Source organism: Symsagittifera roscoffensis, chromosome 7 (genome assembly GCF_963678635.1).
Source record: "Symsagittifera roscoffensis chromosome 7, txSymRosc1.1, whole genome shotgun sequence".
NCBI classification, from domain to species: Eukaryota; Metazoa; Xenacoelomorpha; order Acoela; family Convolutidae; genus Symsagittifera; species Symsagittifera roscoffensis.
In genome coordinates, this window is record NC_087068.1 from 37,156,132 (window position 1) to 37,181,982 (window position 25,851).

The 25,851-nt window shown below is 38.9% G+C and overlaps 2 protein-coding genes across 2 annotated transcripts in view; one reads left to right on the forward strand and one right to left on the reverse strand.

The window, feature by feature from the left end:
* LOC134850967 (ADP-ribosylation factor-like protein 5B) overlaps window positions 1–25,851 on the forward strand; it is a 448,774-nt gene that overhangs the window by 181,557 nt on the left and 241,366 nt on the right. The gene's annotated exons all lie outside the window — the stretch shown is intronic.
* On the reverse strand, window positions 20,840–22,462 carry LOC134852014 (uncharacterized). Its single transcript, XM_063868291.1, has one exon. The coding sequence runs from the start codon at window positions 22,460–22,462 to the stop codon at window positions 20,840–20,842; it is 1,623 nt and encodes a 540-aa protein (XP_063724361.1).

Below are 25,851 nucleotides of genomic sequence, written 5' to 3' on the forward strand. Positions count from 1 at the left end.
ACCAGATCTTACCTAAAATAATTTCACAAGACTAAGAATTAAACTTTAGATGTTCTGACGGAATAATTAAGCTCGCTGCGGTTTTTTTATTCAATCAATTTTTGCCGATCGATTGCCGATATCGACTTCCTGAGTTCAAATTTAAAAAGATATTTTACCTCCAATTATTTTTTGTAAAGTTCTGAGGGTTTGTAAATCTTCTGGACTAAATCATGCGCGCTTTAAAGATGTTATTGATGCGTGGCGAATTATCCAAATTAAATTAAGGCTAGCGAATCGGATCAGTCGTATTAACTTCATACGACTCACCATTTCACACTTCGAGATTGTCCAAAATTTACAGGTTTTCAATATTTTATTTTCCCAAAAACTATTCGATATAAATTAAGGGACATTCAGTGCTTTGCCCTGATACACGAGTAGTTTTGTTTGTGTAAGAGTTATCTAATAGTGAGGTCATGAAGGGAAGTATTTTTTGAAAAGACTGATACGGTATGTGAAAATGTATATTTAAAATTTCAATCTAAATACTAAATTACTAAATATAACTAAAAAACTAAGTAAAAACTTAAATTTAAGTCGAGTTATTGCCCTCAAAAAAGCCATTCTTTTTTTCTAAAAATTCAAAGAGCTTAAAAGGCATCTAATTTTTTCTCTGAATTTCAAAAGTTGAGATTTTTTCAACAAAGTTTGTTTTTCTGTTCACTTGCGTTCATTACTCTTTTCCAACTGTCTGCTGGCTATGTTTCCTTTTTTTCTGATTTCATTTTGTTTTGCCTGTTCAGAGCTTTTGTTTTCACTTTCCTTGCATGTGTTTGCGAAGCGCATCTCCGCTTCTGTTAAGTTTGGTGAGACTCAAAGTTTCACACTTTGATATTAACCAGAATTTGTAGTTTTCATAATTTTTTTTTTCCAAAAACTACTCGATATGACTCAAGGGAGAGTCAAAACATTCAGGGCTTTGCCCTGATATACGACCAGTCTTGTTGTTTGTCTAATTTCATTTTTGTCAATATGTTCATGTAGCATCAAAATAACAAAGAATACTACTTTTGAGATTTGAAAAGCATTTTTACCGCTAGTTGTTTCGCAACTTTCTAACTTTCTTATTAGTTTTGCTTTGATCTAGTTTTTAATTCTCTAGGTTTCGTTTTTGTCATAATGCTCAGGCAATTGTTTGTTTAGAATTTAAAACTTTGGATCGTTATAACGTCAATAAAAATTGTCGGTGGTACATGACAACCTTTCATTGCTTATTGGTCAGAACCTGACTTTATTAAAAACAAACAAATTGAAAAAAAATTTTGTTATCATTGCTGTTTTCATTAAAATAAAAGCATCTCCAAAGGCAAAACTAATTTTTGCTAATAACTGTCCGCTTGCTAATCACTGTGCGTCTATGGCTAACACTACTACTTTCAACCCAACAAAAATTATCAGAAAAAAATTATAATTTTTTTTTGCTTTCGAACAAAGATTTCAATTAGACAGCATTTTCAAGTTTGTAAAATATTATACTCAGTGTTTTGAGTTTTTCTGAAAGGTCTTAATCACTGATGACCTTTTAAAACCTTGGAATTTTTCTCTCCAAACTCTGCTTCCAATATGCTTCAGAAACACATATGAACGCAGTACTTCCCTTATGAGCCAAAAACATTCAGACCACTTTATTATTTTGTCTCACTGCATATTCAGATGAACAGTTTATAGTGATTTTTTTTCCGATTTTTCTAAGTTGATTATATATCAAAACATGTCCAAGGTTTTCTCGGAGTTTTACCAAAAGAAAAAGAAAACATACTCAAACACAAGAAGACGTGATGACAGATAAGAAAAAGTGCAGGTGGCTCTTTCAAAATGATGATGCTGCTTCACGCAGTCATGAAATTGAGTATCGAAAACTGAATTTGAGAAATGATGTATTGTGTAATTTTCGTTTCCAAGTCAAAATTGGAAAAGTTGACAAACTGCTTTGGCCATTTCGAACCACAATTCAACTAATTCAAAAGCGTTTTTCACAACAGCACCGACTTTGAGCGAGTATTTTAATATCACTCTTTGACCAGACACAGTTTTGAACGACGAAAATCGTTCAATCAAAGTCGGCCAAGGCAGTTTTGCGAACTGAATTTTTAAGTTTTTTGTAAAAAAAAAAAAGGTTTTTCTGGGTGCTTGAACCCGGTTACAAACATTCGGTTTGTTGTTTGATCGATAGCGCACGCCGCCTGGCTAGTGCCTCTCTAATTCACTAATTTTTATTTCACTTGATTCTACCTTGTTTGTATTTATTACTTGCTCAGCAGCATCTTCAACCCTCGAATAGGCAAGAACCGAGCAAGTTTAACGAAAGGCGTAATTTATTGGCGCGATAGAGTTTTAACGGTTGCGGAACGAGCCACGTTATCTTTGCCGTTGTGCATAGCAAGCACTTGACCTGAAAAGTAGCACACATGAGGGTTACTGCGATCGATGATTCAAACGAGATCACTAATCCGTAAACCACGGATCAAAGCGGCCTCTTACTTACTTCGAGCGTTTGTTCAAACAAGGGACCCGCTCTTTCAGCAATCGCTGCTAAAGAGACTTTATGTAGGATTAAACTCTCACATAGCGCTTCCAATGGTCAAAGATTTCATGAAATTTTAGCGACGGTAACATGAAGAACGCTCACCTAAGAGGAAATAAATAGGCGTTTACGCTTCCAGTTTAGTTGGGTTGGGATCAACGGGCCTTTTTTGACGGAGTAATTTATGTTTGCTCTGCTGAAAAAATCTAGAAGACAAGAGTTCATTTGTTTAATTGCGAGTACCGATGATTGCGCTAAAACTGCGCTTTAACTTTTCCCAAGTCTCACCATAATGCGTATTTCCGGTTAACCTCTTTATGCACTAACAAGGAGGGTGCCTGTCTTTTCCATTTTTCTTCACCAAATAGGAGTTTCTCCGCTGTTATGAAAGTGGTTCTGTTTTCTGAATACCCAACACTTGGCGTACAAACGGCGATTTACTTTCGCAATCGCTAATTCGGGCGAATCGGTAGTTTGCGTTTCCTCAATGTTGCGTCAAAATCCTCAAAACGAAGCAAAATGTTGCTGCAGTTTCGTAAAACTACTATATATCTCCCAAACAATGTGGAGTTTTGTAAATAATGGAAACATTGGTTCGGGCTTTTATTATCTAGGTTGTCGTACACATAAATATTTGAGAAGATGTTATAAGCGTGTCCAGACTCGGCTTCCAGGGTCACTTTTTGCCTAAAAGAATGCTTGGACGCCTGACCCAGGTACCTTCTTTCAGGCATTCCGCTGATCTTCCTCGTATGCGATTATTCGCGGGGTTGTCTCCACTATTCACATGAAACCATTGATCTACACTGTTGATTTCTTTTTATTTCACAAACAATGTTTTCCACGAAAGTCGGTAACTGATTGGCGGAGTGAAGCCATTGTTAGGGCTAACGGTTCAAAAAAAGTGCCTGTTATAACGATAGAAATTACCACATTATAGCTTACTTCGACAACATGCCAGCAAGGCTGCCTGAAATTCCAGAATTAGAAATGGACAAAGGCTCGGACTTTTGTTGCTAACCTTTGTTTATCTTATGAAAAACAACCTCCGCTTTTTGAAACTCAAAAACTCCTGCACCAGCAAAACCAACGGCGTGATTTTCGAATGAATCCAATTAATCATCCATGAAGAGCCTAGTAAAAAATGCTCTAGATGCATCAGGAAATTTTCAACAACCCCGCTGGCTGTTTTTGATCTGCAAAATTCATCACGTCGAGATGTGCCAGGCTCCAAAAAAAGCTTGGTTTACTGAAGAAGTTTCACATCTGATGAGGCAGTCTCGCGCCAGAAAAACTTCAAAAAAATGTTGATCAAAAAGAAGTACGCCAATCTGAGACAACAAATTGACGCTGACAGAAACGCATCAGCAGTGTAAAAACGTTTGCAAAAAACCAAGCCCAACGAACAAAAATTAAGTGATCGGTCGACAATTTTTGACGAGTCATTCAGAAATCGACGTACATTACCCACCTTATTTAGATCGAGGATATGATGGTGGGTGGTAAAAAATTGACAGCCGGTGCAAAACTGCTGATTATGCTATTTTACTGGATTAACATAACCTTTACCCAGGTCCTCTATGTTGTAAGTGTATTTATTTTTCAAAGCACTATCTTTGTCTCGCTTTTTTCAAATATCCTAGAGGCAGCTACCACTGCATAACAATGTCATTTATTATCAGCAGATAATATGATCTCGACTGAGTCAGTAAAAAAAATCCATTGAACAGCAACAAGGTTGCGGAAAGCCAGGTGTGCTTGCTCGCGGAATCTCACAAAACGGGAACTTCATCGGCTTTTGACTTAAATGACACATTTAAATCAATAAATTGAAGAAAATATTGAACGTTCTGCACGGGCACCAGACAAGATGACGCTGATATTCACACCAATTTTTCTGGTTGAAGACCTACTTTTTTCTTTTTGAGGAGATAAACCTGGGTGAGCACCATGCAAAAAGACATTTCCAATTTCCAAAATTCCGCAATCAGGCTTTGCGCCACTTTAATTTTTTGGGTAATAGCGGAAAATCTGTTCCGATTGCAGACTAGAAATATTTTTCCCAACAAAAAAATTTGCTCTTGAAGAGGATTTTTTTCACTTGAAGACATTGCAAGCAGATTACAAACATTTACCTGCTCAATGAAGGCAGGGAGGATTTATAACCTTGTTCGGCTTAGCAACGGAAGCAAAAACTCGAGTTGTAGACAGTTTTCTCGTTTTTTGTTTCACCAGAGGAAAATATCAAACGCTCATGAGTTTCGACCATTTCCTTTAACGAATCGTCAATTTAAGGAGGTTTGCACAATAAAAATTGCGCTTGACTGCGTACCAGTTTTCCTTCACGCTCGAAAGCAAGCCAATTAAAGCCTAAGTCCAGATACTGATCCTCTGAGATTGTCCTCATATGATAACAATCGAACACAACAACGAGACTTGAAACAACACCAGCTAAATTGAAATGCTTTCCGAATTATGAGTTTTCATTGGTGGAAAGGTGATACTTTTAGGCGGGAGCGGACTTAGGTTTGTGGTTGTCCAAAATTTTGTTCAAGGACCCTTAGTAAACTCTTCTTCTTTTGACGTTTTTGATTTTTCACCCTATTTTTTCCGCTAGAAATTTTTTTTTCTTCCTTTTGAAAAAAAAACGTACAGTCTGCACCAAGCAAGGGACCTTTTGCGTACTTTCGTTCTCAGGGTTTGTGCTTTTTTGAGCTTTTGGGTAATTGCAAAAGAAATCTGGTCAGTTTGCAAGCAAGAAAAACGTTTTGCTCGCAGAAAAACTTGCCCCATGCAATAAATTTTTTTCTTGATGACAGTGCAATCCAATTATGGATAGTTACTAGAGCTGTGGGCAAGGAGAATGTTCAACCTTGATCATCTTAGCACGGAAAGCGAAAAATTGGGAAGTATTTTTCGCCCAGACAATTTTCTTAATTTTTGTTTCACCAGAGAAATTTTTCATACGCTCATGCGGTTCTCCTTTTTCCTTCAAGCAATCGTTGAAATCAAATTTTTTGGCGATACCAATTGCACTTGACCGTGTACAACAAATTTTTTATGTTAGGATGCAGTTTAGTTAAAGTATGAATCAAGATTGTGGTTCCTGTGAGACCATTTTCATATAGCAGCAATCGAAACACGCCAACGCGAATTGAAACAGACCCGCTGGCTGTTTTTGACCTGCAAAATTCATCGCGTCGAGATGTGCCAGGCTCCAAAAAAAGCTTGGTTTACTGAAGAAGTTTCACATCTGATGAGGCAGTTGCGCGCCAGAAAAACTTCAAAAAAATGTTGATCAAAGAGAAGTACGCCAATCTGAGACAACAAATTGACGCTGACAGAAACGCATCAGCAGTGTAAAAACGTTTGCAAAAAACCAAGCCCAACGAACAAAAATTAAGTGATTGGTCGAAAATTTTTGACGAGTCATTCAGAAATCGACGTACATTACCCACCTTACTTAGATCGAGCACATGATGGTGGGTGGTAAAAAATTGACAGCCGGTGCGAAACTGCAGATTATGCTATTTTAATGGGTTAACATAACCTTTACCCAGGTCTTCTATTTTGTAAGTGTATTTATTTTTCAAAGCACTATCTTTGTCTCGCTTTTTCAAATATCCTAGAGGGAGCTACCACTGCATAACAATGTCATTTATTATCAGCAGATAATATGATCTCGACTGAGTCAGTAAAAAAATTCCATTGAACAGCATCAAGGTTGGGGAAAGCCAGGTGTGCTTGCTCGCGGAATCTCACAAAACGGGAGCTTCATCGGCTTTTGACTTAAATGACACATTTAAATCAATAAATTGAAGAAAATATTGAACGTTCTGCACGGGCACCAGACAAGATGACGCTGATATTCACACCAATTTTTCTGGTTGAAGACCTACTTTTTTCTTTTTAAGGAGATAAAATTGGGTGAGCACCATGCAAAAAGACATTTCCAATTTCCAAATTTCCGCAATCAGGCTTTGCGCCACTTTAAGTTTTTGGGTAATAACGGAAAATCTGTTCCGATTGCAGACTAGAAATATTTTTCCCAACAAACAAATTTGCTCCTGAAGAGGATTTTTTTCACTTGAACACATTGCAAGCAGATTACGGACATTTACCTGCTCAATGAAGGCAGGGAGGATTTGTAACCTTGTTCGGCTTAGCAACGGAAGCAAAACTCGAGTTGTAGACAGTTTCCTCGTTTTTTGTTTCACCAGAGAAAAATATCAAACGCTCATGAGTTTCGACCATTACCTTTAACAAATCGTCAATTTAAGGTGGTTTGCACAATAACAATTGCGCTTGACTGCGTACCAGTTGTCCTTCACGCTCGAAAGCAATTCAATTAAAGCCTAAGTCCAGATACTGATCCTCTGAGATTGTCCTCATATGATAACAATCGAACACAACAACGAGACTTGAAACACCAGCTTAATTGAAATGCTTTCCGAATTATGAGTTTTCATTGGTGGAAAGGTGATACTTTTAGGCGGAAGCGGACTTAGGTTTGTGGTTGTCCAAAGTTTTGTTCAAGGACGCTTAGTGAACGCTTCTTCTTTTGACGTTTTTGATTTTTCACCCTATTTTTTCCGCTAGAAAATTTTTTTTCTTCCTTTTGAAGAAAAAACGTACAGTCTGCACCAAGCAAGGGACCTTTTGCGTACTTTCGTTCTCAGGGTTTGTGCTTTTTTGAGCTTTTGGGTAATTGCAAAAGAAATCTGGTCAGTTTGCAAGCAAGAAAAAAGTTTTGCTCGCAGAAAAACTTGCCCCATGCAGTAAATTTTTTTCTTGATGACAGTGCAATCCAATTATGGATGGTTACTAGAGCTGTGGGCAAGGTGAATGTTCAACCTTGATCATCTTAGCACGGAAAACGAAAAATTGGGAAGTATTTTTCGCCTTGACAAATTTTTTAATTTTTGTTTCATCAGAGAAAATTTTCATACGCTCATGCGCTTCACCCTTTTTCTTCAAGCAATCGTTGAAATCAAAAATTTTGGCGATACCAATTGCACTTGACCGTGTACAACAAGTTTTTTATGTTAGGATGCAGTTTAGTTAAAGTATGAATCAAGATTGTGGTTCCTGTGAGACCATTTTCATATAGCAACAATCGAAACACGCCAACGCGAATTGAAACAACCCCGCTGGCTGTTTTTGACCTGCAAATTCATCACGTCGAGGTGTGCCAGGCTCCAAAAAAGCATGGTTTACTGAAGAAGTTTCACATCTGATGAGGCAGTCTCGCGCCAGAAAAACTTCAAAAAAAATGTTGATCAAAAAGAAGTACGCCAATCTGAGACAACAAATTGACGCTGACAGAAACGCATCAGCAGTGTAAAAACGTTTGCAAAAAACCAAGCCCAACGAACAAAAATTAAGTGATTGGTCGACAATTTTTGACGAGTCATTCAGAAATTGACGTACATTACCAACCTTATTTAGATCGAGGATATGATGGTGGGTGGTAAAAAATTGACAGCCGGTGCGAAACTGCAGATTATGCTATTTTACTGGATTAACATAACCTTTACCCAGGTCCTCTATGTTGTAAGTGTATTTATTTTTCGAAGCACTATCTTTGTCTCGCTTTTTTCAAATATCCTAGAGGGAGCTACCACTGCATAACAATGTCATTTATTATCAGCAGATAATATGATCTCGACTGAGTCAGTAAAAAAATCCATTGAACAGCAACAAGGTTGCGGAAAGCCAGGTGTGCTTGCTCGCGGAATCTCACAAAACGGGAGCTTCATCAGCTTTTGACTTAAATGACACATTCAAATCAATAAATTGAAGAAAATATTGAACGTTCTGCACTGGCACCAGACAAGATGACGCTGATTTTCACACCAATTTTTCTGCTTTTTTCTTTTTGAGGAGATAAAACTGGGTGAGCAACATGCAAAAAGACATTTACAATTTCCAAACTTCCGCAATCAGGCTTTGCGCCACTTTAAGTTTATGGGTAATAACGGAAAATCTGTTCCTATTGCAGACTAGAAATATTTTTCCAAACAAACAAAGTTGCTCTTGAAGAGGATTTTTTTCACTTGAAGACATTGCAAGCATATTACGAACATTTACCTGCTCAATGAAGGCAGGGAGGATTTATTACCTTGTTCGGCTTAGCAACGGAAGCAGAAACTCGAGTTGTAGACAGTTTCCTTGTCTTTTGTTTCACCAGAGAAAAACATCAAACGCTCATGAGTTTCGACCATTTCCTTTAACGAATTGTCAAATTAAGGAGGTTTGCACAATAACAATTACGCTTCACTGCGTACCAGTTTTCCTTCACGCTCGAAAGCAATTCAATTAAAGCCTAAGTCCAGATACTGATCCTCTGAGATTGTCCTCATATGATTACAATCGAACACAACAACGAGACTTGAAACAAGACCAGCTAAATTGAAATGCTTTCCGAATTATGAGTTTTCATTGGTGGAAAGGTGATACTTTTAGGCGGGATTGGACTTAGGTTTGTGGTTGTCCAAAATTTTGTTCAAGGACCCTTAGTGAACTCTTCTTCTTTTGACGTTTTTCATTTTTAAACCTATTTTTTCCGCTAGAAAATTTTTTTCTTCCTTTTGAAGAAAAAACGTACAGTCTGCACCAAGCAAGGGACCTTTTGCGTAGTTTCGTTCTCAGGGTTTGTGCTTTTTTGAGCTTTTGGGTAATTGCAAAAGAAATCTGGTCAGTTTGCAAGCAAGAAAAACGTTTTGCTCGCAGAAAAACTTGCCCCATGCAGTAAATTTTTTTCTTGATGACAGTGCAATCCAATTATGGATGGTTACTAGAGCTGTGGGCAAGGAGAATGTTCAACCTTGATCATCTTAGCACGGAAAACGAAAAATTGGGAAGTATTTTTCGCCTTGACAATTTTCTTAATTTTTGTTTCATCAGAGAAAATTTTCATACGCTCATGCGGTTCTCCCTTTTCCTTCAAGCAATCGTTGAAATCAAAAATTTTGGCGATACCAATTGCACTTGACCGTGTACAACAAATTTTTTATGTTAGGATGCATTTTAGTTAAAGTATGAATCAAGATTGTGGTTCCTGTGAGACCATTTTCATATAGCAACAAACGAAACACGCCAACGCGAATTGAAACAACCCCGCTGGCTGTTTTTGACCTCGGCTCAAAATCTCACGAAAAAGTCACAACACTTGCTATGACACAGTGGTACAAAATCTTGGCCCATAAATTTTAGAAAAAAATTGATTCATTTGCTTTTGGAGCTCGATTTAGTGTCTTTTATCGAAAAAGTGTAGTATCCCTTATCGTGCTTTGCCATTGAATGCTTAAAATGTTATAATTAGCTTGAAATTTTTAGCACACATAAATGAGCAACAAGGCTGTACAAAATGGACAACTGGAAAAGTTTGAGTTTGAAGTCCTTTTGATTAATTTCTCGACTTTCTAGACAAAAATATAAATCATCTTCTCACAGTTTTCAGATGGTTTTCCCTGAGTAGTTAAAACCAACTCAGCAGTTCATCACATATCCACCCTGTTTCATCACAATTTTTCCGGCATCTGTTGTCTCTTAACCCGTTTGTTAGGCCTCAGTAGTCTCCAAACCTGCATGTCGGGCCTCTGACACTCAGCTTGTGACACCCGTTAAAAAGCCTGTTTTTGCTTTCTCTAAACCACTTCACAAGCATCAGTGGTCTGGATGGGTCTATTCTGGTTGTAGATTGCACTCGACACCTGTTTTGCAGGCCTCCGTTTGTCCCGGGTGCACTTCACTTTCGGACAAGTTCTCGGGTCCAACTAAGTTCGGATAAGCTCTCGGGTCCAGTACTTTATCCGAAAAGATCTCTAGATCCTTCAAAGGTAACTCTAATCATTTCATTCTGATAAAAAATCATTATAAGATGTTACCCGAAAAGCATAAATTGTAACTTTTAAATTTGGGTAACTCAAGTTGTTTGAAAGTCAGAACATTCCTGAATTTGGTCGAGTCTGGTCGAAACTTATCTTGCATGGGTCCAGAACGTTCGTGCTCATTTGTTTCGATCGAGCACGGTCGAAACATAAAAAATTTTGGTCGAGCAAGGTCGAAACACTGATTTTTGGTTGTGACGCTCGAGACATAAAGTGAGCAGCTCGGCCCTGGGAGTTGCATCATCAAAATGTGCTGGCTTTCGCTGTTATAAGACTGGGTATCAAAAACTGAAATTAAGAATCGATTTATTGGGTAATTTTTGTTTCCAAACCAATGGAAAATTAACAATTTTTTTTTGACCGATATGATCTATATTCAATTATTCAACAACTTTTTTTACAGCGCCAATTTTGAGCGAGGTTTTGTGAACTAAATTAATAAGTCTTACGTAGGAAAAGAAAAGGGTTTAGATGGGGGCGAGTTCCATCCCGGTTACGAAATATTGGTTAGTATTTTCGATCGGTAGCTTAAACCTCGCGACCATTGTCTCACTATATCACTATTTATACACACGTTGGCGCGACTGCGGCGGTCACTATTATTGGCTGAATTGTCTCTGGCTGAATTGTCTGCATTTCAAATCGGCTGAATTGTCTTTGGCCGACTTGTCTGGACGCGGTTGTTCTTATTTACTATTTGCTTGAGCAGCAATGATAGACGTTTTCAAAAAATGTTCCTCCTACCTGTCATTAAATTTTTTCTCTTGCTCTTTCTCTCTCTGAAAGAGAAAAAGACATTTTTTTTCTAGCGTGATGCGCAATCTATTATGGGCGGGCAATGAATCATGCAATAACAGACGGATGATACCAATCAGTGTAGTTACTTGTTTCGATTTGCTCGATTACTTGTTAAGATAAGCCAAAAGTTCCACAACAATGTTTGCCTCCTATACATGGTCAAAATTTCTTTCAACTGTCGCAGTTTGTTTTCAGCTGTTGAGTTGGTTGTTTTTGACTGTCTTTGTTTTTTTTTGCTACATCAATCTGCACTGTTGAAGCACCATGATCTTTGAGAAAGTCTCTGTGTTTCTCCATGATTCAAAGGCATAATACAATATTTGGTTGAGTTTTCTCAGAAGGGTATGATTTTTCCATATTAATTTATGCTTTCGCAAAGATCTATACAGTGCTGATTTAAATTAACCGAACGAAAGCGTTAAACTTGAAATTTAAAACGCGTTTTTCTCAAATTGGGTTGAGTTTAGGTGAAAACTTAAAAAGGCAAAAATAGCTTGAAATTTTAGCAGAATTAATATGATGTAATTTGTTTTGCGCATTTCGGGCCAGAAATTTCACCCCAAAAATGGGTGATTTTGGCTTTTCTTAGTTAATAAAAAATTACGCCAAAAATACCCAGTCGATCACAGACATAATTATATCAAAGTGAGCCCCTTACGTAGCCCAACAAACTTTAAGAAGGGTATATCCGTTTAAAAAATGTTTTTGAATAATATTTGGTATTTTATTTGGTAAAAACGACCTTTTTTGTCTATGTAGTAGTAGTAGTAGTAGGGATTTAGTGTTTCCACAAGGGGTCCAGGCCCCTGTCATCCTTCACGTCTCATATCGCGAGTCTAGTTCTACAATTGTTTGTCGCACAATCCTATGCAAGCTTCCATGTGCATTTATTTCTTTCGTCATAGAGTGCAAATTTGTTCCAGAACACTTTGAGCAGGGCGCTTTTCAGTCCAGACCAATTTCGCAAATCTATCCTAAGTGCATTCGCAAGACGACATGTCTGGTAAAAGAAATTTTGTTCACACCTATACTTTGATGGACGCTTTAGCTGAAACATAGGATAGCGAGAGAAATCTATGTATTGTGGAACATCAATCATATAAGTATCGTATCGTTTCAAAATTAATTTTGCCAGCAGTAACAGGTTGTTCAATTGTATGTACAAGGGCAGTGGTAAAATTTGTAGTCGTTTAAGTTTATCTTTGTAATTGGTATGTTTACTATGCAAAATCCAATTTACCGCCCTTTTTTGAAGTATATCGTATTGTGTCATGACGCATTTGTTTAGACCTATGCAAGAACTAGCATACATTATTACGGGAATGACCATCGATGTATACAGTTTTAATTTTGCTTTCCAGTGTAGATTTGATGTATTCCTCTTTATCATGAAAAACACTCTGTTTGCCTTTACGCATGCTTTTTCCATATGTTGGCTCCATGTTAGATCATTTGATACGATTAGTCCAAGGTCTTTCTGACAGTCTACATGAGCTATTTGTTCATTATTGAAATTAAAAGAAAATCGATTTTTCCCAAAATTCAGGTGCGTACATTTATCTACGTTGAAAGGCATATTGTTTTCCAGGGTCCATAGATTCACCTTGTCAAGGTCTTTTTGAAGTTCATCCCTCCCCAATTTTATGCTAATGAATTTGGCATCGTCTGCAAATAATAATGGTATAACTGTATTGCATTTATCAGGCAGGTCATTTATGAAAACCAAGAAAAACAAGGGTCCCAAAATACTGCCCTGGGGTACACCGCTCGTTATTTTTTCTGAATTTGATATTTCGCCATTTACTCGTACGACTTGAGACCTTTCTGTTAGGTATGATTTGATTAATTTCAAGTTTTTATCCCTGACTCCTTGTTCGAATAATTTCCGCAACAAAATTCCGTGGTCAACACGGTCAAAAGCTTTACTATAATCTGTAAAAACTGTTTCGATACTGTCGCCATTTTCATGAGCGTTATAGACTAGCTGCAAAAATGTTAAAAGCTGAACAATGGTCGATCGGTTTTTCCGAAATCCGTACTGTGCCTTGTGGAAAATCTTTTCAAAATGTTCATATAATCGCTTGAAAATTATTCGTTCTAGAATTTTCGAGATTACTGAGAGCAGAGAAACAGGTCTGTAATTTTCAATGTAACTTTTGTCATCTTTTTTATGCAAAAGGCTAATGATGGCTTTTTTCCAACATGCGGGAAAAATACAGGTTTGAGAAATTTTTCGGAATATCTGATAGATTGAATGAGATAATGTTTCTGCATTTTTGAATAGAAAAGGAGGTAGATCGTCCGGGCCTTTGCTTTTATTTACATTCAACAGTTTGCATATTTCAAAAATATCTTGTTCTGAAAAATCGATATTTTCTAAAACTGGCTGATTTTTGTTACTGCGTTCGTTTTCGTTAAAAATTGACGACTCCACATATACTGATGCAAAAAATTTTGAAAACAAAGCTGCTTTTGAGACATCCGTATCTGCATTTTCGTTTTGATAATACATTATACTAGGCAAAACTGATTTTCGGAAAGCCCTAAAATATTTGAAAAGTTTGCCGGTTGATATTTCAGCTGCCATGGATTCCTCATAACTAACTTTATCGATTTCGATAAGCTGGTCTGTTTTCGATTTTAAAAACACTACTTTAGTATGTGACTCATTGTGTTTTTTCCGAGCAGTGTTCAAACATTTTATCATATGGGAGGTTGATTGACTAATCCAGGGGGGTAAGGATGTACGATGTTTTGTGCGTTTAGGTATCGTACTCGATAAAAGACCCAACAACCATTTGTACCAATGTTCTACTATGACATTTGGATTTGACCAGCAATAAGTATCGAAGGGGTTATCAATAATTAAATCATTCAATAATTTGTAGTCACCGTTGCAAAAACTCAATGTTGACTCCTTAACATATTTTCGCTGGTATAAGCAGGATATTTCAATATGGAATTTCGTCTTTATCGGATAATGGTTTGACATTTTTGTGAAACTATTTTCATTTTGAAATTTGCAAATATCAGTAACCTGAATATTTTCACTCACAAAAAAAAACAGATCAAGGATTCCTGTTGCAGCTGTATGAAAATCAATTTTTTAAATTAGATCAAATTTCTCGATAAAAGTTAGAAAATTAGCTTCAGTCGAATTTTGCGAAGAAATGCTGCTCCAATTTATTGTTGGGAAATTGAAATCCCCATAAATAATCAAACCGTCACATTTACTTCTAAGTTTCAAAATTTCGGAAAACATCTTGTGTATATCTTCCGTATTAAGTGAAAATTTACTGTTTGCAGTGGGCAGATAACATGAGATGACCAAAATTTTTAGATTTGCTAAAGTGACATAGCACGCTACGACTGAACCGTTTGTACCAAGAAAAACAAGGGTCCCAAAATACTGCCCTGGGGTACACCGCTTGTTATTTTTTCTGAATTTGATATTTCGCCATTTACTCGTACGACTTGAGACCTTTCTGTTAGGTATGATTTGATTAATTTCAAGTTTTTATCCCTGACTCCTTGTTCGAATAATTTCCGCAACAAAATTCCGTGGTCAACACGGTCAAAAGCTTTACTATAATCTGTAAAAACTGTTTCGATACTGTCGCCATTTTCATGAGCGTTATAGACTAGCTGCAAAAATGTTAAAAGCTGAACAATGGTCGATCGGTTTTTCCGAAATCCGTACTGTGCCTTGTGGAAAATCTTTTCAAAATGTTCATATAATCGCTTGAAAATTATTCGTTCTAGAATTTTCGAGATTACTGAGAGCAGAGAAACAGGTCTGTAATTTTCAATGTCACTTTTGTCATCTTTTTTATGCAAAAGGCTAATGATGGTTTTTTTCCAACATGCGGGAAAAATACAGGTTTGAGAAATTTTTCGGAATATCTGATAGATTGAATGAGATAATGCTTCTGCATTTTTGAATAGAAAAGGAGGTAGATCGTCCGGGCCTTTGCTTTTATTTACATTCAACAGTTTGCATATTTCAAAAATATCTTGTTCTGAAAAATCGATATTTTCTAAAACTGGCTGATTTTTGTTACTGCGTTCGTTTTCGTTAAAAATTGACGACTCCACATATACTGATGCAAAAAATTTTGAAAACAAAGCTGCTTTTGAGACATCCGTATCTGCATTTTCGTTTTGATAATACATTATACTAGGCAAAACTGATTTTCGGAAAGCCCTAAAATATTTGAAAAGTTTGCCGGTTGATATTTCAGCTGCCATGGATTCCTCATAACTAACTTTATCGATTTCGATAAGCTGGTCTGTTTTCGATTTTAAAAACACTACTTTAGTATGTGACTCATTGTGTTTTTTCCGAGCAGTGTTCAAACATTTTATCATATGGGAGGTTGATTGACTAATCCAGGGGGGTAAGGATGTACGATGTTTTGTGCGTTTAGGTATCGTACTCGATAAAAGACCCAACAACCATTTGTACCAATGTTCTACTATGACATTTGGATTTGACCAGCAATAAGTATCGAAGGGGTTATCAATAATTAAATCATTCAATAATTTGTAGTCACCGTTGCAAAAACTCAATGTTGACTCCTTAACATATTTTCGCTGGTATAAGCAGGATATTTCAATATGGAATTTCGTCTTTATCGGATAATGGTTTGACATTTTTGTGAAACTATTTTCATTTTGAAATTTGCAAATATCAGTAACCTGAATATTTTCACTCACAAAAAAAAAACAGATCAAGGATTCCTGTTGCAGCTGTATGAAAATCAATTTTTTAAATTAGATCAAATTTCTCGATAAAAGTTAGAAAATTAGCTTCAGTCGAATTTTGCGAAGAAATGCTGCTCCAATTTATTGTTGGGAAATTGAAATCCCCATAAATAATCAAACCGTCACATTTACTTCTAAGTTTCAAAATTTCGGAAAACATCTTGTGTATATCTTCCGTATTAAGTGAAAATTTACTGTTTGCAGTGGGCAGATAACATGAGATGACCAAAATTTTTAGATTTGCTAAAGTGACATAGCACGCTACGACTGAACCGTTTGTACCAAGAAAAACAAGGGTCCCAAAATACTGCCCTGGGGTACACCGCTCGTTATTTTTTCTGAATTTGATATTTCGCCATTTACTCGTACGACTTGAGACCTTTCTGTTAGGTATGATTTGATTAATTTCAAGTTTTTATCCCTGACTCCTTGTTCGAATAATTTCCGCATTAAAATTCCGTGGTCAACACGGTCAAAAGCTTTACTATAATCTGTAAAAACTGTTTCGATACTGTCGCCATTTTCATGAGCGTTATAGACTAGCTGCAAAAATGTTAAAAGCTGAACAATGGTCGATCGGTTTTTCCGAAATCCGTACTGTGCCTTGTGGAAAATCTTTTCAAAATGTTCATATAATCGCTTGAAAATTATTCGTTCTAGAATTTTCGAGATTACTGAGAGCAGAGAAACAGGTCTGTAATTTTCAATGTCACTTTTGTCATCTTTTTTATGCAAAAGGCTAATGATGGCTTTTTTCCAACATGCGGGAAAAATACAGGTTTGAGAAATTTTTCGGAATATCTGATAGATTGAATGAGATAATGTTTCTGCATTTTTGAATAGAAAAGGAGGTAGATCGTCCGGGCCTTTGCTTTTATTTACATTCAACAGTTTGCATATTTCAAAAATATCTTGTTCTGAAAAATCGATATTTTCTAAAACTGGCTGATTTTTGTTACTGCGTTCGTTTTCGTTAAGAATTGACGACTCCACATATACTGATGCAAAAAATTTTGAAAACAAAGCTGCTTTTGAGACATCCGTATCTGCATTTTCGTTTTGATAATACATTATACTAGGCAAAACTGATTTTCGGAAAGCCCTAAAATATTTGAAAAGTTTGCCGGTTGATATTTCAGCTGCCATGGATTCCTCATAACTAACTTTATCGATTTCGACAAGCTGGTCTGTTTTCGATTTTAAAAACACTACTTTAGTATGTGACTCATTGTGTTTTTTCCGAGCAGTGTTCAAACATTTTATCATATGGGAGGTTGATTGACTAATCCAGGGGGGTAAGGATGTACGATGTTTTGTGCGTTTAGGTATCGTACTCGATAAAAGACCCAACAACCATTTGTACCAATGTTCTACTATGACATTTGGATTTGACCAGCAATAAGTATCGAAGGGGTTATCAATAATTAAATCATTCAATAATTTGTAGTCACCGTTGCAAAAACTCAATGTTGACTCCTTAACATATTTTCGCTGGTATAAGCAGGATATTTCAATATGGAATTTCGTCTTTATCGGATAATGGTTTGACATTTTTGTGAAACTATTTTCATTTTGAAATTTGCAAATATCAGTAACCTGAATATTTTCACTCACAAAAAAACAGATCAAGGATTCCTGTTGCAGCTGTATGAAAATCAATTTTTTGAATTAGATCAAATTTCTCGATAAAAGTTAGAAAATTAGCTTCAGTCGAATTTTGCGAAGAAATGCTACTCCAATTTATTGTTGGGAAATTGAAATCCCCATAAATAATCAAACCGTCACATTTACTTCTAAGTTTCAAAATTTCGGAAAACATCTTGTGTATATCTTCCGTATTAAGTGAAAATTTACTGTTTGCAGTGGGCAGATAACATGAGATGACCAAAATTTTTAGATTTGCTAAAGTGACATAGCACGCTACGACTGAACCGTTTGTATCATATCCAAAGTTTGCATTTTCTCACAAAAACGATCTCTTTACACATATCATAGTTTCTCCATGTGATGTCTGGCCAATTTTTGCTTTTCGGTCAGATCGAAAGCAATTATATTCATTTAAAAATAGTTCTGTCTCCAATATTTCAGTTGTTAACTAGGTTTCGGATAAGCAAACAATATCAGGGTTATTCAAAAGTATAAAATTTGAAAAGGTTTTTCTACGGTCCAGCTTGAAAATGCTTCTGATATTGTAACAAATTACTTCTATATCCCCTGAATTTTTCAATAGTCAGTCTGATGTGGTTTCGGCTCTGTTATTTAAAAACAAAACACCTTTCCGAATTTTGATATTTTTTGGATCACTTCCGTTAATTAATAGTTCTCTCCTTCTTTTCAGCAATTGCTGTCCTTTTTCTTGTTCATCCTTATTTAGGGATTTCGATATAAAAACAGCGTAATTCACACCCATATATCTTGGTTCATAAGTTTTCGGCATTGATGCGCGAGCTTGTATTTTGTCAACTGTATACATGTTTCTAAACTTGACTAATAACTGCCTGGGTTTTGTAAAGTTTGGGTCAAATTTATCAAGTCTACGAAATGAAGAAATTTCAATCGGATTAACACCCAATTTGTTTATGCATTCGCATAAGGCTTTTTCCTCGTGTTCAAAAATTTTAGCCCTCTCTATTTTTTTGTTTTCATTCGAACTTTTGTATTCAGGTATGCCGCTAAAACGTAGTTCAAGAGCGTATTCATTACCTGATTTAAGCACATCTGAATACTTAGCCTTTTGATTTTGAGGAGCATTTGATGCATCTGCGATTGACTGCATTACCGACTTGGCTATTTGAAGTGTATTCTTCAGCTCTTCAATACCACGAGTGATGTCCTCGTGACATTTCCCACCGCCCAGTTTTGATCCGGTAGATGAGCAACCAGTTCACATAAATTTCACATTTGCATATCGTTCCAGGAATTTGTACTCATCCACAGAGTAGCCCATACACTCACTATGAGTCCACCTCTCACATAACTCGCGCGATATCCAGTTATCACCGTTTGGCTTGCTACAGATGGTGCACATCTCATGATTCTTTGAGGCCAATCTTGACCTCATACCAGGCATATTTTATTTGAAAACAAACTATTTAATAAGCAAACAATAAATAAATTATACAAAGTTTTGGAGAATATACCCTTCTTAAAGTTTGTTGGGATATGTAAGGGGCTCACTTTGATATAAGTATGTTTGTGATCGACTGGGTATTTTTGGCGTAAATTTTATTAACTAAGAAAAGCCAAAATGACCCATTTTTGGGGTAAAAATTCCACCATATTAATTTTGCTAAAATTGCAAGCAAGTTTTGTCTTCATAAGCTTTCACCTTGACAATGGCAATACGGTTTGGGTGATTAAGATTCCATTTTCAAATCGTAGTTTTGTTGTTGCTTTTAATTATTTCTTTTTGATTTTTGAGTTTTGAGTCTTTCAATTTACTAATTTGGCGGCATATTCATGTCGAAAATGTGACAAAATTAGGTTCGGCAAAGAATAAAGTTCAAATGTCGTAGACATAGCCGGGCCCATTTGCAGGTTGCAAATTAGAAAATTGTTCGTTGAAGCTGATGGTACGTCGTCGTTGATTGTAATGGTCATCTAGTTGTTAGCTGTCGTTGATCATGTTGGTCATCTAGTTGTTACTGTGGTCCAATACTCGCGAGAGTTTGACTGCTGGTCGGTGTAGTATCCCCCTGCTAGTTTTAATTTCACAGGAGCGAACGATTCCGTCTGCACCTGGGAAAGTACGAAGTACCCGTCCCAGGGGCCAAAGACCTCGAGGCGTTAGGTTTTCCAGTATCCATACAAGGTCTCCTTGCTGAAGATTTTCCACTTGCTTTGTCCATTTCGTTCGGGTCGTCAAGGTTGGCAAGGAGTCTTTGAGGTATCTGTTCCAGTACTGTTGACTCAAGGTTTGAGCTTGTTTCCAAGTTTTCTTGTCCGTTGTGTGGCGAGAGAGAAACAATCCAGGAGGCAAATTGTTTGTTGGTCGTCCTAGTAGAAGGTGATTGGGTGTAAAGGGCTCGTCGTCGGTTGGGTCTGATGAGACGTGGGTTAGCGGGCGAGAATTCATCATAGCTTCAACCTCGCACGTGAAGGTTGACAGACTTTTGTCGTCCAGTGTCCGTGTTCCAATGACTTTGTAGAAGGCAATCTTAAATGTTTTTATGAGGCGTTCCCATGGTCCACCAAAGTGAGGAGCTGCAGGTGGGTTGAACTTCCAGGTTATTCCAAGTAATTGGTATTGATTGTTGAAGTCGTTGCTGTGTTGAATCCCAGAAAGGCTTTCCTTTAATTCCTTGTCAGCTGCAACGAAGTCTTTTCCGTTGTCAGAGAAGATGATCCTGGGTTTACCGCGTCTAGCGATGAAACGGCGTATGGCTTGTAGAGTTGAGTTTGTGTCGATTTGCTGGCATATTTCTGAATGAACTGCTCGCGTGACGAGGCAGGTGAAGAAGAGAACTTATCGCTTACTGTACTCGTCGTTGTTCCGCGTGGCAAAGGGTCCAAAGAAGTCAATTCCTGTTGAGTAGAAGGGGTAACTGTTTTCCGATAAAGGGAGTCGTTGTAGGGGTAGATCTGCCATCAGAGGCTTCACTGGTTCCTGTCAAAGGCGTCGCCAAGGTATGCATTGTCGAATAGTTTTCTTCAGATGCTTGCGTGATCTTATGATCCAAAAGTCCTGCTGAAGAATGCTTCGGGTGTGTTCCATTCCACAATGGGAATTTATTTCGTGTGTTTGCTTCATGAAGAGTTGTATTGGGTAGTTTTCTGCGTTCAGAATGACTGGATGTTGGCTGCAAAGTAGAAGCGGGGCTTACTGTAGTCGTCCTTTGGCACGCAAGTATCCGTGATCGTCGATGAAGGGGCAAAGAGGATGTAGAGGGCTGCGGGGTGGAATGTCAGATTTCTTTGTCAGGCATGCTATTTCTTTGGGGAATGATTGATTCTGTGAGTGTTTAATGATCCATGCGAATCCTAAGGTGAGGTGATGAAGTGAGAGGCTCTGGTGTGTCTTCTTTTTGATGTTTTTTGCGAAGAGAAGAACATATGAAGTAACTCTGAGTGCTCTTGTCCAAGTGCTAAATCGGTTGAAGTCGATTACTGATGTTGGCGGTTGTTGGTCGTTGTCTGTCAGATGAATATCGGCTGTAGGTTGTGTAAGCGGGTGATTAGGCCAATCTGATGATGGTCTTAACAAGAAGTCTGGTCCTTTGATCCATCGTGAATCGGTAGTCATGTCACATGCTTTGTAACCACGTGTTCCGTCGTCTGCAGGGTTGTCTTTGCTGGGCACGTATCTCCAGTCCAGTGAAGATGTTGAGTCCATGATGAAATTCAGGCGGTTGGCGATGAAGATCCGGTGTCGTTGATTCGGCGAGTTTATCCAATGAAGAACTGTTGTTCTATCTGTCCATAGTGTCGTACTGTCGATTCGTATGTCATGTTGTTCTTTGATAAAACGAGACAGTTTAGCTCCGTTAGTGGCGGCTTGAAGCTCGAGATTTGGAATTGTCATTCTGCTGATGGGTGCTACTCGGGCTTTTCCAATGACGAACTTGAGTTCCGTTGTGTTGTCGTCGTATCTGATTCTGAGGTAAGCAACTGATGCTAAGGCAAGTTCGGAGGCGTTGCTGAATACATGGAGTTGGGTTTCCAGTATCTTCGTTTCTGGTTTGAAGTAAATCCGGGGCAGGCAGATGTCGTTGAATTGGCTTCGCTTGTCTATCCAATCGTTGAGGTCTGTTAAATGCTCCATGTTTAGAGGTTTGTCCCATTGAGGTCCATTACTCCAGGCAAGTTGAAGTGATTGTCGTAGTCGAATTGTCAGTGGCATCGTAATTCCAAGCGGGTCAAAGATTGGAGAAGCAAACTTCAATAGTTTGCGCTGCGTTAAGTCCTTCTTGTCAATGGCGTGAAACTTCTTTGCTTCCACAAGAAAGACGTCCGTGTCTGGTTTCCATTTCACTGCAAGAACTCTTTCGAGGGGTCGTTCCTTCTTGGTGAGGCTGTCGCTCTTTTCCGGGTGGTTCTCGTTGACTGTTGTGAGGAATTGTTGAGAGTTTGAGGTCCATTTTGTGAGGTTGAAACCTCCAAGGCTGAACATCTTTTGAAGGTCGTTCATTAACTGTGTCGCTTCCGTCGGTGTTGAAACGGCTTTGTATAGGTCGTCCATGTATATGTTGCGTTTTGTGATTTGCTCCAAGGCTGGATATTTGTCGGCATTGTCCTTCGCACATTGTCGAGTGACGTAGCAGGCAACACATGGTGAGTCGGTAGCTCTGAAGATGTGGCGGGTGTATTGGAAGGTTGCGGGTTGGCCCGTGTTGTCCTTCCACAGAAATCGCAAATACGGCTGGTACTCTGGGCTCACGAAGACCTGCATGAACATTGCTTCAATGTCGGCAGAAATAGCGATTTGGTCCTCGCGAAATCGCATAACGATTCCAGTAGTAGGTCTGGTACAGTTAGTAGGTTGCTGTTGAGTGATACTCCTTTGTAGATGCTCGATGCATTAAGGACTCGGCGTACCTTGCCAGGTTTATTGATGTTTGTCACTGGATGATGAGGAAGGTACCATTTTCCTGTTGAGTCTTCATGAGAATCATCAATTTTGACTATGAAACCTTTCTGCAAGTCGGTGTCGATGGTCTCCTGATATTTCTGTGCTATCTCGGTGTTTCCCTTCAGTCGTTAGAGAAGGCTGTCGAGCTGCTTCTTGGCAAGCCATCTTTTGTTTGGCAGTTGTTGTCCACGTTTCCGAAGCATTCTAACTTCGTAGTGTCCATTGGGCAAGCGGGTTGTTGAAAATTCCAAGATGCGGAGAGCTTCCTTGTCGTCTGTTGAGAGGCTGCGTTGGTCAGTTGAAATCCCTTCGGCGTCCAATTTCATCCATTCAGCTACGTGGCGAAACAGTGTATCGTCTGTCGTGAAGTTGATTGTGTTGATGTCGTTGGGTGTCACTGCATTGTCTCGTCCACAGAGGGACCATCCAAGTGGCGTTTTCCATCCAAAGGGACATTTTGTTTTGAATGGATTACTTCTGAAGGTGTCACGAGTTCGGCGAAATCGCATCCAATGATGATTCCGATTTGTTTTGAGGGCAGTGTGGCTATCCGAATGTGTTGAAGTGGCTCGTTCCTTTGGCAGATGGAGTTGAGGAGTTCAGGGTTGAATTGGGAAAGGTTTCAATCCATTGTGACGTCGATGTCATTTAGTTGAAATGATTGCTTTTGCTGGTTGTAGGGTCCAATCGCGATCGTCATCTTTGTAGAAGCTGTGTCTGATGATGTCAGTGCTTGATTTAGCTGGATGGTGTCGTCTTATTGCAGATCGGGTTTGAGTTGGAGGGCGATTGATGATTTAAGCAATGTCAGTTTGCTTCCAAAATCAAGCATTGCATAGGCATGAACTCTATGTTTGCCATAAGAGATCGTTATTGGCAGGGTCGGAATGTGGCGAGTCGATTTCTTTCTGCTTATGCTGGTGCTGCAGTTGGTGGTGTCGTCATGTTGTCTGGAGTTCCGGTTGGCTGTCTCCCTCTGTGTCGTCGAGTTGTAGGTGCTGCTGTTGTGCAGAAGTGTGTGGTGTTTCTTACTGCATCCGTCCGTCCGGCAGGTTTGCGTTGATTGGCAGTCGGCGAACTTGTGGGGGCTGAGGCAGTTGAAACATAGTTGTAGGTCCCTGGCATGCTGTAATCTGTCCTTTGGGTTCATTGCGATGAAGTGTTGGCATTTTCCAAGGTACTGGCATTGCGTTTCTCCGGGCAAAAATCTCGTCGTTGATCCTTTTGTCCAGATTTATGTTGCTGCTGGCTGCGTTGCTGGTTCCGGTTGTTCTGATTGGCGCGGTGATCCGATGGTCCATGTTGGTGGGTGTGACCGTTGGATGATGATCCTTGAGTGTTGCTGCTGTTGTAGTTGTTGCTGCTGCTGCTGCTGTTTTTGGTCGAAGGAAGGATGTAACTATCTTCGTCGGGTTACCAAAGTCGTTTTCCAGTCGCTGAAGGGCTGCGTCATACTTTGCTCCATTGCATCCATATCCTCGGATGAGAGACTTGGCACCTCCGGATATAAGTTTCTGCAGATGTGTCATCTTTTCCGAGATTGTCATGTCGGTGCTGTTGATAATTGCGTTGAACAGTCCTATCCAATCTAACCATTGTTCAGGTTCTCCGTCGAATATGAATGGTTTGACATGATTTTCTGAATGTCTTCGAGATCGTTTGATGATGTTTGTGGTCTGTCGGTGCTGTTCCAAGGTTGGTCGGAATCGGAAATAAGTCGGCTGGTTCTGATGTGCTGCATGTTGATGTGCTGCATGTTGATGGACTGCATGTTGATGAGTGGGAGGTCGGTTGATATTTGGGTGAGTTGTTCCTGTTGGTCCCCTGCAGCCTGCATGAGTGAAGGCTGTTGTTGATGATGTCGGCATGTTCGTAGGGTTGTATGCTGTCGTGGTTCCCAGAAATCCTTCCTGGTACGATCGCATGACAGGTTGTGTACTTTGGTGAGTCAGGGTCGGCTGGCTGGAGGTCCAATTTGTTGCTGTTCGTTGATATCCTTGGTTTGTTGGCAGTAGTGCTGGTTGTGCTGGTATCGGTACTCCGTTGATGTTTCTGATACCCGTAGCTGTCGTCTGGTGTCCACTGAACACGTTGGTGGGGGATGATTGGTTGAATTCTGATTTCCAATCGTCAAGATGGGTCTAAAGGCGCTATTCGGAGTATGTGTCCTCTGTTGCTGACTTGGAGGCTGGTTCTGTTGTAGGCTTGAAGGCTGATATAGTCCATGTGGGGGGCTAGCTGTCTGGGGAGCAAGAATTGGGTGTGTGATTTGCTGTCCAATCATTTGACTCTGAGCTGCTTTTGAAGTTGTTGTCGGAAGAAATATTGGCGCTGAAACATTTCTTTGTTGGGTTGCTGGTGCGTTCATCTGCTGATTGAAAACTTGGATTTGAGTTCCAGGGTTGGAGTGCGGTGAAGTTTCATGAAGTTGAGCTTCTGAGTTCGGTCTTTGTCCCACTGTTGCTGTCAATTGCTGATTGTCGATTTGGAGTTGAGTTCCATTGTTCAATTCTATAGTCGTTCCTTGAAGTTGAGCTTCTGGGTGGTTCGGCTGAAGGTTCGAACTTTGTGACAAGTCGGCGTTCGGCTGCTACAGTGAGAGGTTTGACTGAGGATGGAGGTGAGTTCCATGGGCAGTTAGAGTTCCAAGAGTTTCTGTTTGTTGTTGATGAATGCGATGATCCAAGGTATTGGCGTCGCTGTTAGATCCGGGGCGAAGTAGGAGTCCTGAATTGTCCTGGGCGGAATTTGATCTGTGGTTTGAAGTAGCGTTTAAGATTGCTGGCAATCCTGAAAATTGTGGCAAATCGTCCGGGGTGTCCTGGTCCATGGTGACGTTTTGTGTAGTGGTACTACTGGTTAAACTTTCCGTTTGGCGTCGAAGGGGAAGATTTTCCAAGGCTTGTCGTATTATTGAAGGCGTCGAGACGTTGCTGGCTACTCGTGATGAGTTTAAAGAAGACGTGGCAGTGTTGTTGAGGGTACGCTAGTATCGTTTTGATCGTAGTTGGATGGTTCGGTACAAAACTTTCAAAGTTTTTTAATCGTTCAATGATTGAGTCTTGCTGGTCCGTTCCGGTGCGTATTATCTTGACTGCTTCGTTATTGGCATCGTCAAGCAAGCTCTTCAATTCCGTTAAGAAATCGTTTATGATCTGTACTTCTTCGGAATCGCTTATGGCTTGGTTAATTGCTTTTGCTAAAATTTCTACGTCTGTTTCTATGACTTTAAAAACAGCATCATAGGTTGAATTCATTTTTAA